This window comes from Abramis brama, assembly GCF_963993115.1.
Source record: "Abramis brama genome assembly, chromosome: 3".
Lineage (NCBI taxonomy): Eukaryota > Metazoa > Chordata > Actinopteri > Cypriniformes > Leuciscidae > Abramis > Abramis brama.
This window is the reverse complement of record NC_139965.1, coordinates 58,007,715-58,025,596: the sequence shown is the minus strand read 5'-3', so window position 1 is coordinate 58,025,596 and position 17,882 is coordinate 58,007,715. Positions and strand designations below refer to the sequence as shown.

The 17,882-nt window shown below is 36.1% G+C and overlaps 1 protein-coding gene across 1 annotated transcript; it reads left to right on the top strand.

Annotated features, from left to right (window-relative positions):
* The first annotated feature begins 155 nt into the window (after positions 1 to 155).
* dhcr7 (7-dehydrocholesterol reductase) lies at positions 156 to 10,070 on the top strand. Its single transcript, XM_084107458.1, has 8 exons — positions 156 to 272; positions 1,640 to 1,752; positions 3,261 to 3,483; positions 3,567 to 3,657; positions 4,549 to 4,762; positions 5,596 to 5,800; positions 6,431 to 6,562; positions 9,170 to 10,070. Exons 2-8 carry the CDS (start codon positions 1,649 to 1,651, stop codon positions 9,632 to 9,634), a joined length of 1,434 nt encoding a protein of 477 aa, XP_083963584.1. The 5' UTR covers positions 156 to 272; positions 1,640 to 1,648; the 3' UTR covers positions 9,635 to 10,070.
* The last annotated feature ends 7,812 nt before the right edge of the window (positions 10,071 to 17,882 follow it).

Here is a 17,882-nt window from a genome sequence, read left to right as displayed (position 1 = left end):
TTTATCATTTCTGCGTAAATGTGGTGCAGCTGGAAGCCCTTCATGGGCTGAGCTCATCAGGCGCTCATGGGTTCAGGTCTCGCTTGTCCAATCACTGACAAGAGGATGCCTGTCGTCTCTCTCTGATTGGATCAACTGTCATGGCGTTTGACTATGGGTGGAGTTTGAATTGGGCTACAGTTTCCCCTTTGCTCGTTACATCCTCTATGGTTGGTTACATCCCTGTAAACATCTGGGCAGCGTGAAGTGGCGCAGCAATCACCCCAATAACTGTAAGCATTATTTTACTTCTTGAACAGTTGCTTTTATGCATTTGAAATCTACGTTTTATTTCAAGGTTGCATGTACAGATCTCTCTTCTGCGTACGTATGCAGCGCTTAACTATAGATGGATGGGGTAATTACAACTGTCACATTGGAGACTGACATTGATATGATAACTATAGTCTTAGTAAGCATGTTAGGGCAGGAGTCGTATTTCACTTTCATCCGGTTGGTTTATTGCGGATTAAGCTCACACACAGCATCTTTATTGACAGAAGAATGACGCACGGTAACCCCTGACGTCATCTCTGCGTGATACATGATTGGCTGTTTTTGGCCACTTTCAGCTTTGTTGATTTTCTGACAATAAACTCTTTAAAAGTCATCAAATGTACGTTTGCTAACATTTTAAATTTCATGAACGTCATTTCCACCAAATCTCTACAATAATGTATTGTGTTTAATAATAATAATAATAATAATGCATAGCCTATAACTATGTAGTAACTAGCATTTTATGTCCTAAATAGACAGTAATATTTTGACAATTTTTGCACGACACAAAAGTGATATTTACCTTGATGCCTCATATTTCATCTCAGCATTGTCTTATTACTTACATTAATATAAAATGTTGCCTTTTTGGTAACTTTTTATTAAAACTTTGTTAGCGCAACTTTCCTTTGTTGTAGTGGAAACTGCCGCAACTGAAATTGAGTTTGATCATTTTTTATATCATCATAGTTTTAAACATGCATTGTTTTTATTATCCTATGCACCTTTTTATTAAATTTTGTACCCATTTCATATAAAGTGTCTTTAACTACTATGTACTAACATTTAATTGAATCATCATTTGATACAATGCACTTATTGTGTACATACAAGTTTTTGCATTGTACTTATATTTATATTTATATATATTGCAGTGCAGATGTTCATATAATAAAAGACGAGACAAGTTTATAGTTGACTACAGTACAAACACATAAACCTAAAAAAAAAAAAAAAAAAGATTGAGAGAGACAGAGGAACTACCTTTGCTTGCATAACCATAACCACACAATTCATAACCTCTTATCAGTTGGAGAGATAACATTATATGTCACTGCTCTAATTGCAACAACCCTGTTCCTCTAAAACTGATATTTTATATGATAAACTAAGCTATTTAAAACCATTGAATGTCCAATTAACTTTTTCAGCTAATGCAAATGTAATTTCTTATCATATTTAGCACATATATATATATATAACACCTACATTGTGTTATCTGTTATCTACAGTGCACTTTGTTCTCCACTTATGCCAGACACGTGTTAACCATCTCAGAGGTTATTCTTATGCTCTCTCTTTCTAATTCTCACTCCCACAGACGTCCACGATGGCAGGCGACGCTGTGAGAAAGCGCCAGAAGGGCAGCTCTAATGGAGCACAGGCAGGGCTGAAAGACCAGGGAGGCGAGCCGGCTCAATGGGGAAGAGCATGGTAAATCACTGCACACACACTGCATGTAGACGGACAGTAGTAGTTTCAGTAAGTCAGGCATACTGTGCATAACACATCGTTTGGTCAGGTTCAGTATTATAATGTATATGTGATAGTAGTTTTATTTTGAAGTGAATTACTGATTTAACCCAGAATTCTGAACATGAATTAGGCATGATCTTAGGTTAAAAGAAGTTTAGCTTGCTACTATTTCTGTGTTCAGTCACTAAATCTTGTGTGTGCCACCCCAAGGAATCTACTAATCAATAACACTGGCGTTATGAATGCATTATTTACAGTTATACAAGTCATACAAGTTTCAAAAGACATGAGGAAATAATGACAGAATGTAATTTTTTTCTTTAATAAACTTTATGCAATTGTTAGCAGACCAGACACATGTAGATTCAAATACACAATTATATGCATCACGGTTTCATGACAATTTGAATATAAATGAACTAAATAACTGTATAATAAAATATACTAATGGATAACGTAGTGTAATGTAATTTAATAATGTTTGTTAATTGTATCAAATAAAGTGTTTTTAAAATGTAAAATATGTTTTTATTTTTATTATACTTCAGTAATCGGTTGCAACACAAAACTCAGACGCATAAATTACGTTATAAAGTTGAATCTTCAGTGGAATATTTGGAACATAACACCTGTAAGTAAATGTAACTAGGGATGCACCGAAATGAAAATGAAAACAATAATTCTTTATATTTGAAAGCCGATTGCGGCCGATAAATTAAAATCCTGATTTTTATATAATTTTTGAGAGCCTGGTTGCAAAAACAAAAGTCTCACCATTAAAAGCCATGTCCCAAACACACAATTATAATGTTTTTATAATAATTTGATGTAGCCTATATGACAGACTTGCATGTTGCACTTGACCATATTTTCCTTTTTAAAGTGATATCAATCATATTTCAAGCAGTTCAAAACCATCATGTTGCACAGTTGCGCATCTGAAGCGTCTCAGCTGAAGGAAATAATACATTATATATACAGTAGGTAGTCAACCAGAATGCCTAAAACCACCACGGCAAAAATAAACCAGACGCATTTCAAAGCTATTCGCGAAATGACCGCCAGGTGGCGCAAAGGGATATTGTAGAAAACATCAGAAATTGCCGCATTTTGAAATGTAAGTGGGGTTAATGTCAATTAACAGTAAGAATGACATACAACTATGGTAATCAGAATATAATTTTTTTTAGGACAGAAAAATAGAATTAAAAGTTAAAAATAGAGACGAGAACAATATAGCCTATATTTCATATTGCAGGTCTAGATGCCGGTTGGCATTAATATATCGGCCAAATTTTCTTATCGAACCGATAACGATAACATTAAAAATGAACATATGTCGGCCGATACAGATATGGTGGCCGATATATCGTGCATCCCTAAATGTAACAGATTATTCTGACAATGTTATCAATTCTAAAAATCCGATATCCTGAAATATCCTGATAACCTGTGGATCCCTGTAGGGAGGTGGACTGGTTCTCTCTGACCAGTGTGATCCTGCTGCTGTGCTTTGCCCCCTTCATCGTGTTTTTCTTCATCATGGCGTGTGATCAGTACCAGTGCTCCATCAGCCATCCGTTACTGGACCTCTACAACGGTGACGCCACCCTGCTCAGCATCTGGACCCGGGCCCCTTCCTTCACATGGGCCGCTGCCAAGATCTACGCAGTCTGGGTCACATTTCAGGTGTGCAGAATTACAGAACAAATGCCACTTGTAGTGAGAAAGATCAGGCCTTGAACTGTGAGGTTCGGTTGTCTCTACACTAGGTGGCGCTGTACATGTGCGTTCCAGATTTACTGCATAAGATCCTTCCAGGCTACGCTGGAGGAGTTCAGGACGGTTCCCGAACACCTGCAGGTCATACACAATACATCATTCATTTATCAGAAATATTCATGTACATTTACTCAACTGACTAGCTTTTGGAAGACAAAGGTTTGGAATAATTCAGATTTTAATTATAGTTACTTTAATAATTTTACCCTCCAAGGCTAAATATATTTGATTAAACATTTTTAAATATTTGTTTTCTAATTTAATATAGTAATGCCTGTGATCAAAGCTGAATTTTCAGCATCATTACTCCAGTCTTCGGTGTCACATGATCCTTCAGAAATCATTCTAATATGTATTATTGATATTGAAAACAGTTTTTGCTGCTTAATTTTTTTGTGGAAACTGTGATACAAAATAACAGCATTTTTTTAAAATAGAAATCTTTTTTAACATGTATCTTTATTGTCACTTGAATCATGAATTTCCCTGTTGAATAAAAGTTATATATATATACTGTATATATATATATATTTATATAATTATTTCATTATTTATTTATTTATTTTTATTATATATTTTTTAAAGATCTTACTTTCCCCAGACTTTTAAATGGTCGTGTATCACAACTTCCACGAAATATTAAACAGCAAAAACTGTTTTCAAGATTGATAATAATCTGAAATATTTCTCGAGCAGCAAATCATCATCTTAGAATGATTTCTGATGGATCATGTGACACTGAAGACGAGTGATGATGCTAAGAAAATTGCTTTGATCACAGGAATAAATTACATTTGAAAATATACTCAAATAGAAATCAGTCATTTTAAATTGTAATAATATTTCACAATATTATATTTTTTTCTGTATTTTTCATCAAATAAATGCAGCCTTGATGAGCAGAAGAGACGTAATTATTCTTAATACTTTAATTCACACTTCATTGATTGTTGCGTTCTCTCTTATTGTCAGGTTTGATTAATAAGTACGAGGTCAACGGTCTGCAGTGCTGGATAATCACTCATGTTTTGTGGGTAGCTAACGCTCAATACTTCCACTGGTTTTCACCAACCATCCTCATTGACAACTGGATCCCTCTGTTATGGTGCACCAACATCCTCGGCTACGCCGTGTCCACTTTCGCTTTCATAAAGGCCTATCTGTTCCCTACCAACCCGGAGGACTGGTGAGAAAACACATTCTGATTATTTACTGTACATACAATAGACTACAAAGATCTTCAACAAATGAATCCACGTAAAATCATTTCGGATCTTTTTTCACATATAATTTTATATTGAAAACAAAAAGAACAAGAACAGCGCACGTTTTTTGTAAGCTATTTACTAGACATGGCTTCAGTAATAAAACAAATATTCAGGGTTAATCAGCTTCAATTAAATGATGACTAAAGTATTTAAAAGGGTCTTTAAAAGTCTTAATTCCACAATTTAAGGCTTTAAAAACATATTAAATCAGAGCAAAAGGCTTCAATGCACTTCATAAAAAGTTAATTTTAGTTTTTGTGTCTTGTTTTCATGCAGTACAGATATCTAAACATTCTTAAATCAAGATTGATTTACTGGAGAAGCAAAATTAAGATATGAAGTTATGAAGACATTAAGACAAAATTGAGTTTACACTTAAAACAAAAACAAATATCTGTCAGTGGTTTTGAATTGATCATAAACTCACTTCATTTTGATCAATTTGACAGAAAACAAGACGACTTCTTACCCTATACCACTTTGCTTTGTATCTTGATTTAAGAATCTGTAGATATTTGCACTGGAAAGCAAGATAAAAATACTGAAGAAGAACCTCAAATACTGAGGTTTCTCCCTCAACATTTACATTTAGAGCACATGTTGTGTTCCCTCGACTTTATTCCTTAGATTTTCTTTACTTGGTCTTTAAAAAGTCTTATATCGACCTTCCTAAAATCTACAGAAACCCTGTTGATTCCTGTTGATGTTTGTAGTAAAATGTTCAAACGTCTTGTTCGTGTTTGATCTGCAGTAAATTCACAGGCAACATCTTCTACAACTACATGATGGGAATAGAGTTCAACCCTCGTATAGGAGAATGGTTCGACTTCAAGCTCTTCTTCAATGGCCGGCCGGGAATCGTGGCGTGGACTCTGATTAACTTATCCTATGCTGCCAAACAGCAGGAGCTGTACGGTTACGTGACCAACTCCATGATCCTGGTCAATGTTTTGCAAGTGAGTCATGGAGCCACTAGGTGGCGCTATAAAACAATTTAACTATTGCTCATACTTCAGTACAAAATCTTGACCACTACCACTAAAAGTTGATGTGTTTTGTACTTAAGTGCATTCATTTAGTTGGCTTAAACTCCGCCCCTTTCTCACATTCAGCTAATTTGCATCTATTTAAAAAAAAAAAACGTTTGGATAATCAAGTAAACCAAAGTTGATGATAACTTTATGAAAGATTTCACGGCATAACGCATACCGCAACATTTCACACGCATACCACAACATGTTTTTAAAAGTATACTAAAAAGGCCTTTTACTTGCTAAAAAAGTATAAATATCAATCAGTCGACAAAAAGCATGTGGTAGATTGTGTGCAACAGGTTTTTCAGCAAAGTTTTGATTATGTTGATCATTTAGAGGCCTTAGAAATGTACAGGAGGCTTTACAGGGTTCAAATTTAGCTAAGGTTTAGTGTTGCATAACATTTAATTAGTCACAATTGATCAGATTATGGCTAGATTTAGCAACATTTTTTCTGTATTGATTCATAAATTGTTTTTATTTTTATTTTTTTAATCCATATTATTCCCATCACTACCTCATATGACTAATGTGCCCTCTTTCTTCTCTAAGGCCATCTATGTATTGGACTTCTTCTGGAATGAAGCCTGGTACCTCAAGACTATAGACATCTGCCATGATCATTTCGGCTGGTACCTGGGCTGGGGAGACTGTGTGTGGCTCCCGTTCCTCTACACACTGCAGGTGTGTGTCAGCGCTTGATTTCTGTTGGTTGTGGCGTCTACAATATTGGATTCACTATTTTATCAAGCTGCACGATTCTGAATACATTTAGAATCACAATTGACCGTTCGAAAAGACCCGCCCTCTTTAGTTACTGTTGCTGCGTCCGACAAGCCATGGCGCTGTCACGCCACACATCATGTTCTCATGCGGTGAAAAATACAGCGTGGAGAAAATGTAGTCCTTTCTTTAAGAAATTTAAACAATAAATACCTTTTTGTGGCTCTTTAATGTATCGCTGTAGCGCCTATCGTGAACCGATCATCTCTTCCTTCTAGTTCATTTAATAGCATCAAATAAACATGAATGAACATCAGAAGGAATGTTGTTTCAACCGCGAAAAGACGTCAATACACGCCGTTTTTCAAGTTCAAGTCTACCGACGTTAATCTACTAACTCATGACTGCTTTGTCTGACACAAAATTGGTGGATGGCAGATTATGATTTGTCAGATCGCCTGTCAATCAAACTCTTGGCGAAGGGTGAATTGTTTTTGTTTAAAATAGAGATCACGATTCTGAAGAGACGACTAAACAAAATGACAAAATGTTAATTCCTGCAATTTTAATTCATTTGAATTAATGTTCTTTTTTTTTTTAAATCGGGTTGAATGAATGATTCAATGACTCACTTCACATTATTTGTTTCATTACTGGATGAATCAGCATTTTTTGAACGAATCTCTTGAAATAATGATTCAGTGACAAACACTTTTTAACAGTCACTTGTCGCCACCTACTGGTGTAAAAGATGTAATTGAACTATGCTTAATAACTTTTATCCTAGTACTCCTGTGATCATTTGTATTATTGTAACAGAAATAATGATCCTGTGTGGTTCAAAAGACTGTTTGTGAAGCTGTTTCATACCTATCAAGTGTGCCGCACACAAGACAAAACATTTTGATCGCCCCCTGGTGGCTGGCTGCAGTATAGGGCATAAACCCGCCCTCTTCATGTAATCTAATGGGGCGAGCCAGACTAAAAAATCAAATTGCACTTCATATTATTTTTTTCTGAAGATGGTTTCTGTCATTTAAGGTAGTTTTCATCACACAAACCTCACACAGTATGTTCAAGTGTTTGTTTTTCCGATAACCTTTTTCCAATGCGATTGAGTCTGCGGGAATATGGGCGGGACCGCGATACCACCTCACGATTACCACTGCTCAGACTCAAGATGTCATCGCTTATTTCTAAAATATTTTGGCTTTTTTTTTCTACAGTGTAAGGATGTAGAGACACGTCGTACTATGGTTAGCCGTTTAAACTTTTATTAATTTCCAGGAGATGAATTCTTGATATCAACAATTCAATTTTTACTAGTTCAAGTTATAGTTATTGATATCAGGAATAAGATTTATACTAGTAACAATGCTAATTCTTGATATCAGAAATTACATTTCCACTAGTAACAATGCTAATTCTAGATATCAACAATTGAATTTCAACTAGTAAAAACTATAATTCTTGATATCTGTAATTGTATTTTCACTAGTGAAATGTCACCATAGGCTGCCATTCAAAATCAATTGTTGATATCAAGAATTGATTTCTTACTAGTTGAAATTCCAATTTCACATATCAGAAATACAATTCTTGTAAAAACCTTTATTTTTGATATCAAGAATTCAATTGTCACTAGTTGAAATGTCTATTCTTGATATCAACAATTGAATTGCTACTAGTAACAATGTTCATTTTTTATATCAATAATTCCATTATCACTAGTGACAATGTAAATTTCTGATATCATTAATGTGATTGTTCCTAGTAAGAAATACATTTTCAGATATCAAAAATTAACATTTTTACTAGTAGCAATTCAATTGTTGATATCTAGAATAGACATTTTTACTAGTAACCACGTAATTCTTGATATCAGGATTTCACATTTTTACTAGTAACAATGTAATTATTGATATCAAAAATTATATTTCTACTAGTAAGAAATACAAAGCTGATATGTGTATTCGGAATTTCAACTAGTAAGAAATCAATTGATATGAACAATTGAATTTGAATGGCAGCCTATGGTGACATTTCACTAGTGAAAATACAATCACAGATATCAAGAATTATAGTTTTTACTAGTTGAAATTCAATTGTTGATATCTAGAATGAGCATTTTAACTAGTAAAAATGTAATTGTTGATATCAAAAATTGCCATTGTTACTAGTATAAATCTAATTCCTGATATCAATAACTATAATTTGAACTAGTGAAAACTGAATTGTTGATATCAAGAATTCATATCCTGGAAATTAATAAAAGTTAAAACGGCTAGTTGTCCATCTTTTTTTTACCTATTCAGGACAACTGCTCTCTCTGAGTCAGCGGCAGCGCCAATGCAGATGTTCGCTGTATTCGTACTTGTCAAAGGTTTAATAGACATAGCTGAATCACTGTCATTTAGGAATAAGATCGCATGGGTGTTTGAATCGCCATCGACATCTTGTAAGGCTTAATCGTGCAGCTCTAATATTTTAGCTGATCCTTCACCTCATACGCAGCTTCAATAGGAGAGTAATGACATGTAGATCTTGATTCATGTTCTTGTTCTTTAGGGTCTTTACCTGGTCTACAACCCCATCCAGCTTTCTACGCCCCACGCCACAGGTGTCCTCATCCTGGGCCTGATGGGCTACTACATCTTCCGCTCAACCAACCACCAGAAAGACCTTTTCCGTCGCACAGAGGGGAACTGCAAAATCTGGGGTAAGAAGCCCACCTTCATGGAGTGTTCCTACCGATCGGCCGACGGTGGCCTTCACAAGAGCAAACTGATGACCTCAGGGTTTTGGGGAGTGGCTCGCCACATGAACTACACGGGCGACTTGATGGGCTCGCTGGCGTATTGCATGGCCTGTGGTGGAGATCACTTACTGCCCTATTTTTACATCGTCTACATGACCATCCTTCTGGTGCACCGCTGCATTCGTGATGAGCACCGCTGCGGGAACAAGTACGGCAAGGACTGGGAGCGCTACACCACCGCTGTGCCCTACCGTTTACTGCCGAACATCTTCTAGTGCGGCCCACCGTATCCCAGATCACTTTTCAGCCACGTACAGGAAAGCACTTCGCCATGTTGTTTTCTGTGGCTCTTTGTGCTTATTTTATAACAGCTAGCTCTTTTATGGGAGTGTGGGTGGAAGGTTTTACAAAGATTATTTTGCCTTTTAGTGAGTGAGTGAGTGAGTGTACATTTACTATATCAGTATAATATTATCAAGGTGACACTACATTAAAGAATGACACTACAGAATGAAAAAGATACTGTTCTCAACTCAAATATTAATAAGCTCTATCTGTTTTTCAGATAGATAGAGAGATAGAGAAGATAGCTCATTATTGTTCTGGATGTAAATAAGTCTATAAGTCCAGAAATGCTCGGACTGCAGCTCATCATTTCTATTCATGTTTTTTCTACCAACCAAACTACTGAAATAAAAGTTTCTCACTTTGTCTTTGGTTTTTCTCCTGGTGAAAACCTTTTATTAAAAAGGTGGAAATCGTAAAAATAAAAAATAAAAAAATCAGTGCAAGTAAATTTGTTCACAAGTGTTCAGTAACACGTTTGCTTTACTAAACTATGTTTAATGCATTAATTACGCCTTTTAATGCACCTTATAATGCATTAATAATTGTAACCACACTTTATCTATTCATTGAACACACCTTTAGAAAGTATAATGCACTAAAACACATGACAAACAACCAATTTCAGATGTAACAACGAATCTGCAATATATTATAATGAATTTTAGCTTTGGTCACAATTATTTATTAAAGATATAATGCATTATAAAGTACATTATGTATACCTTTAATGCATTATGCATCAAGGCATTTGTAAGTCGCTTTGGATAAAAGCTTATGCTAAATTATTAAATATAAATGCAAGTAAAGTGTTACCAAAAGTTAAAATTCATTCAGTATTAAATTACTAAATGTTGACATTACTTGCATAAAAAAAAAAAAATGTTAATGCACACATCCTCAGTTTAAGTTGAAGTATGATGACACAGCAGCAGGTGGAGTCAGAGACTTTCATTTAGCACAGATACAAGCCTGACACAAGAACACACAGTCACAGGCATTTAGTTTATCTTGCATATAATAATACACTTGAAACAGGTTCACATTAATTATATACCACTGGAACTTTCTCAAGCAAATGATTGATTTTGATCGCTGAACCATGAGCTCGGTCATTCCTGGATGGATAGCCCAATAAAATGGGATAATATATTATCCCAAACACATCAATCACACCTCCTGCTCTGAAAAAAACACACAAAAAAACAGACCAAGATTCATAAATACACAATACACTCTCTCCTACACACTCGTACTTGACGAATTGGATCATGAATCTCTATATTTTAGAACAGAGCCCTGACATACTTGAAAAATGTCCATCGAAACATCGAACTCCATATTAATATCCAAATGACAAGAAATCCCCTGCAAATGTCAATATACTGACATGTATCTGTGGTGCAGGTAATAAGTCAACGTTTTAATGTTATTTTGTGGAGCACACGATAAGATTCTTCACACTGACTATAATGGACATAAGCATGTTATGGTAATGGGGTTTGCATTGATTTCCCACTTTATCTTTCTTACAAAGCTAATAGAGAACAATAGAGAAGGCGAAATGGCTGTGCAGAGGTTGATGGATGGATGAATGGGCGTCAGAGAGAAGGGAAATACATCTTCATTTGTTTTACTTGTGGTGGCGATTCCTGAATGTCTTTGAAAAGCAGATGACAACATGGACAAGACCAAACTGAGCACATGTACTGAGTGCTGTCTAATGCAAGCTTCACTATTACTATTGCTCACATTTACTATTTTGCTATTAATTATATTTCAAACCATGCGGCTTGTTGAAGAGAAATGTCCCATTATAACTGCCTAGCACCACCCAAAACACCCTTGCATTAGGCATTCGTTTTGCATGGTCAAGTATTAAAAAAAAAAAAGAATAATTCAAAAACCTCATATTTATCTGGAATTGAACTGTTGCAGACATTTTCTGATGAAATGCAAAATATATATGAGTGACCAATGAGAATGCAGTCCCTTCAACACTACATTATTTCCTTGTTTTTATCTGACATGCACGTTACAATGAGCAAAGGTTAAATCTGTTAGAAAGCTAATAAAGAAAGGAAGAAATGAGGGTTGGGTTTTTTGGTGCGTGGGAGTTTACACAACCTTGTTAGTGGTTTGGCTTATTTTCAGAGAGAAATTAAAGAGAGAATCGATCAATAAAAATAGTTTTGTGTACACGCTCTGGAGATTTTCCCACACAGATACGGCTGGTGTGAGAGAAGGCGTTGTTGGCTATATTTGGTTTCATGTGACCTTGAATTGTCAACACACACAAACACAAAAAATCCCCTCCATCTCCACCTTATGTGTGACAATGCTTTACTCATAGTCTGACAAGTGGCGTTCAGACGCTCCCACTCTTCCATCATGCTTTGTCCACCCTCTCTCTATGCTTTTGTCAGGTGCGAGCTCTGTGTCTATCTCTTGAGGAATGATCAGAAAGGGCAGACTAAACAGACCTGACACCATGACCCCAAAGGTCACCAGACTGCTCCTCTAAGACTCCACCCTGTGTTAAACAATACCACACACACGAGTCTGGCTGTGATCGAAATCGCCACCCTGTACCCTCATTCACTATTCCCTACATTACTGCACTAATATAGTTGAGTTGAAGGAGCGAATGAAAACGAGTGAGTGAATTCGGACACTGAGTGCGTCGGAAGAACTGACGCTTTTGCATAGTTTGTGGCTGTCGTTTAATAATCATTGAAGCTTAGCAGCTATAATGAAAAGATTTATCTGAACTCTGTCATGGAAACTAGCATAAACTTAATTAAACTATTTAATAATCAATCAAAAAGGATTTTATACCTGTATGTTATTATGCTGTAGCCATATTGGACCAGTGGTTTGGAGAATTACAGTTTTTCTCGATTGTTTACACACATTTTCTGGTACTTGAGACACAATGACCACAACATGTAACTCATTCACCAACCCCCTGAACCAATCCTGCTAAACTACAAGCACAATTCCTGCTTTACACTCAGATTGCAGTTCTAAAACACACCTTTTTCAAAACACTACACACAATTCTCTGCTTTTGGCACTATTTTCATGCAGAAAATCTCTTGTTTTCACAAGGAACACACTGCCATTCAGATATGCACACTGACTCATCACATGGGCAAACACCCGTCACACAGTTTTACAATTAGCAATCAGAGCTTTAGCATAAAAGAGCAACAGGTGAGCTCTTCAATGGAGCAATGGATGCCAACATTGGATTTTTTTAATTTTATTTTTTACTGTAACTGTATAGTCAATTCTTCTGTTGTTTTGTATGTAGACCACTGTATGTCCTACTTTGTGTTGGTTGGGATGTACACGGTGTATATTGTTTTTGTGGGAAAAATAAAATATATTTGTTACCGTGTATTTGTGTGTTCTGAGTATGAAAACAATATTCTCAAATATTTTACAGCACACTTATGTATGTACTGTCTGTAGTAAGAGAACACTGAACAAAAAAAAGGCCTAAGTCATTATGATGAATGGAGAAGAAGTGTTTTGCATTCATTATAGTGTTTTACACTGCACATCAGTGTTCAACTGGTTCTTATAAGTGTCTATTCATATGATGGTTTGTGTGTGTCATTTGAAAACAAAATACCATTTTGAGAAGAAATAACATTGTTTTGAATGTAAAGTTTCATTTTGCAGGAGAATTGAGTTGATTTGCCCATTGTGTGTGTTTTTTTGGATTTGTGTGCAGTGGCGGAGCCAGAGGGGGGTCCGGGGTGGCACTGGACACCCCTGACATGCGATTGGCCACCCCGGGTGCCACCCCAAAATTTTATTTGCTACTGGCAGTTGCTGATGCTGATTAAAAAAAAAAAAAAAAAATTACGTTCGCCGGCAACGCGGCGCGCGCGCAGTTTTCAAACGGACGAGCAGAGGACGAGAGATAGTTGCAAGATACCGAACTTCACCGAATAAGAAAACATCATATTTGAAGTAAGTTTTTAAGGTTTAGCATCAGGGGGGTTTGCTCCGAATACATTCGGCCTAATACACGCATATACAGTAGGCTACCTTGCCGTGTGTAGCCTACGTTACAGTATACAAATGTTCTAGCTAATGTGAGGATAGGAGATCAAAACGCAGGCAAAGAAGAGCAGAAACAAGCGATATCATAATGCGATTACTATAGGACTGTGAAGCTTTATGGGTGTAGGGTGTTGATGGACTCGAGCTGTGTTTTGATCATCATTAAATCTGATCTAGATGTAGTCTTTGATAAAAATGCGATTTTCTCAGCTTTTTGCTCATGTTGCTTTTTATGAAACTTGCCAACATTCAAGTGTTGATAAACAAGTAGGCCTAATAAAAACTCAGTGAGTGTTTTAGCGCAATTTTCTCACCTCATGGGATCACAACACTAAGAGATAGTAAATCTTTTCCTGGATTTTTTTTGTGCGTTCCCGAGATTAGACCTTCCTTAACATAATGCCGAAAACCCGAAGTCTCTAGGTGGTCTGGTTGAGGAGTAGATAGAAGTGCAAGATTGGTGCGCACAGACAGAACAGAAATCATGAGTTAACCAGCGCAATTTGTCCGGTGGAAAATTGCGCTAAAAAGACGCACGAAGCTAGAATTTTTTTTTTTAAAGCACAGGGTCTGTTCTTTCTTATGTTCAGATATTCATACAACAAAATATTCTGGGGTGCCATGAAATTGTGAAAATTACCAAAAACACCATTTTTTTTTTTATACTGGAAAGAGTTAAGATAAAAATATTTTTACAGTAATAAGCACAAACATAGTCCAGTCATTTTATGAAAAAAGGTTTAACAAATTGCAACAGAAGCAAACTCAAATCATTTTGTATCCTCAATATGTCCTGAGTAAGGAAAAAAAGTCCAGAAGAATCCCATTAGGGGAAAGTTTTGAAAACTGTTTCTGGGGATTCACTTTTTATTTTACCTAGGCTACCTTTAGTCTTCAGCATTTTCCTTAACATTGTCTCCTGTTCTTCCCTCAGACTCGTCCCCCAGACACAGTCCCACAGACCCAGCCCCAAACCCAATCTCTTAATAATTAATAAAGGCTGGTTTCTAAAGTACTTCTTCCTGCCTCTATGTATTAATGTTCATGGGTAGCCGTAATGGGTTCCATTCAGACCTTAACATTAAGTATTTTACTGTTATATGTCAACAAGATTCAACAAGACATTTTCTCCTGGCTATATCCAATGTTTAGACCTGTTGTGGTATTTATGCAAATTATCACATACATAATTAGATTATGCACCATTTGTCCATGTTAACAACCAATTTAAAAAAAAACTTGTAATACATTTTTTGTTTGTCTTGATGCAAGTAACTCAGTAATTTTCATGGTGATATCTAAAGGTTACAATTTTTACCCTATTCACGTAAGAAAAAGAATGAATAGGCGTATGAATAGGCTATATTTGGGTCTTTTTCAGAATGGGATTCTTCAGGACTTGTTTTTCCTTACTCAGGACATATTGAGGATACAAAATCAGTTGAGTTTGCTTCTGTTGCAATTTGTTCAAGGTTGACCCCCATTTTGGCTTAAAATGACTGGACTAACAGGCAGATCAGACCCCAGCCCTTGCATCACCACTGGCTAGTCAGAGTCAGTGTGGTCAGACTTCAGAACCATCAACAGCTCAGAGCATCTACCAGACACAGGCAGTCAATCACATACCAAATTCAGGAATTTAAGTTGAGAAGATTTTGCCAGATTAAAAGGATAGTTCACCAAAAAATGAACACAAAAAAATAATCATAAATTAAATAATTATAATTAGAAAGATGTTCAACACTTATAGACACAAACAGAGTGACCCAATTCCTTCCATAAGCTTTTCCACTGTCTGTCTGTCTGTGTGTGTGTGTGTGTGTGTGTGTGTGTGTGTGTGTGTGTGTACTGTGTACCCCCGCAAGTAGCAGTGGCCACCCCCTGGCCACCCCATGTATAAAACTCTAGTTCCGCCACTGATGCTTTCAGAAAATGTGTGTAAACAATCGAGAAAAACTGTAATGGATGGATGATTCAGTTGTGAGCGCCATCTTCTGGTGAGACGCGGGAATTCATTCGCCTCGCAACTCTCACAGTGTATTATGGATATTCTCTAGCCGTTGAGCGCATAGACATCATATAATATCTATGGTTGAGCGTACATCGGTTGTACACTTGTTATTGCGGTGCATTGTGGGATTGAATGAGTGCACTCGATAACGTCCACTATGGTTTCGGACACCACTAAAAATGTCTGTTCCCTCATATAGTGCCCTATTTAAGGGTATAGGGGCGATTTCGAACACAGCCTATGTGAAATATCGAAATTGTTTTTCATAGATGGCTATGAGACACAACGCTCTAAAAACGCGGCACTCAAAAAGATGCTTATCGAGACGCGTATTTTCTAGGGGTGTAACGATACCCTCACGTCACGATTCGATACATATCACGATACCGAACTCACAATACGATATTATTGCGATACTCCAAGACATATAGTAAAATGTTAATAAAAATTTGTACTGTTGATTAAAATGCTAAATTTGGTTTTACATTGTGTGTGTAAATGAATAGGCTTGGACATAGGCTTGGTGCTGGAAACCCAACGCACAGGACAACAGAGACACCAGAATAACAATATTCATGATTCTGAAGCTGAAAACAGAATTATTTTAGACAAATATGCTTGCGCTCTTTCACTGACTAGATATATTTAAAATAATGTACTGTAGGCCACTTTTACTGGTAACATCAGACATCTGGCATTATCAGGACCCACAAATATTCCCCCATTGCATTATTATAGATTATATTCAACATTATATATAGCAGTTTAAGGTAGTACTGACACTAAAACTCTGAAAACTTGAATTTGTTCACGCACAGTAATTTTTATTTTGGGTGAACTATCCACAATACATATTTTCACTATCCACGATACATACTGTTGCATTTTTGTATTGCGATTTATTGAAACACGATATATTGTTACACCCCTAGTGTTTTTCCATTGCGCTTTTTCCCCACTGTCCGCGTCTTTTTTTCCGTTTTTCAAAGAAAAAACGCTTTCTGTGTGAACCAGCTCTAAGCAGAAATTGCCAAACAGGCTAAGTATTTCCATCATGTCTAGACCTTATGCAAATACAGCGGTACCTTAATTCCAGGTAAGATAACCATCTAATTTCAAACTAGCCTAAACAAGATAGGCCTACCACACATATCAGACAAGATACCACACTGAGCAGAAAACGGGAAAAACAAATAGCATGTCTATAGCCCAGAAATAGACGTATTTTTTAAACGATGCAATAGACAAAAAGCATAAATGATCAATACAAGAATAATGTTTGAAAGGATTAATCATAGAAATAACCTTAAAGAATAATCATACGCATATCTTTTTCTTTTACACCATGTTTAACAAGATTTCATTTTTAACATGAATGAGTATGAATAATTTTTACTTTTTATTTGCATTTGTTTGGTTCTTTGTTCATCCTCAAACAATTATTTTATTTTTATTATTAAGAGGTTTTCACAAGAGTTAACTGTAAACTGCAAACATTAAACTTTGCTGAAATTAAATGTCTTTAACTGGAAGTGTTCTGTTAACTCTGCTAAACTATAATTACTAAAACTAAATATATAAAAACTAAATAGAAATGTGTTCACAAAATAAAAACTAAACTAAAACTAACAACACCATTAATGAAACTAACTAAAACTAAACAAAAATTTATAGGAAATTAGAAAATGATATTAAAATAAAAACAAATTTAAAAATGCACAACTATAATAACCTTGCTGATTAGATGATAACGGTGGATAACACATGAGGATCAGCTGAGCGAGTGTGTGTGTGTATGCGTGCGTGCGTGTGTGTGTGTGTGCATGTGAGAGGGAGAGAGAGACAGAGAGAGAGAGAGAGAGAGAGAGAGATCAACCCTGGTTCATGACAAAAAGGTTAACCACCTACATTAAACCCGACCATAAACCTACTGATAGTGTTAACAAAAGAAAACATGAGATGAAAACACATTTGCGGAAGTAACCATGCCATTTTAATTTGCTTCTACAAGCCTCCCAGACAGCAGCATAGTGTCGGCCCAGATCCGGCCCACATCTGGCACACATGGCTTCCACACGGCCTGATCTGGG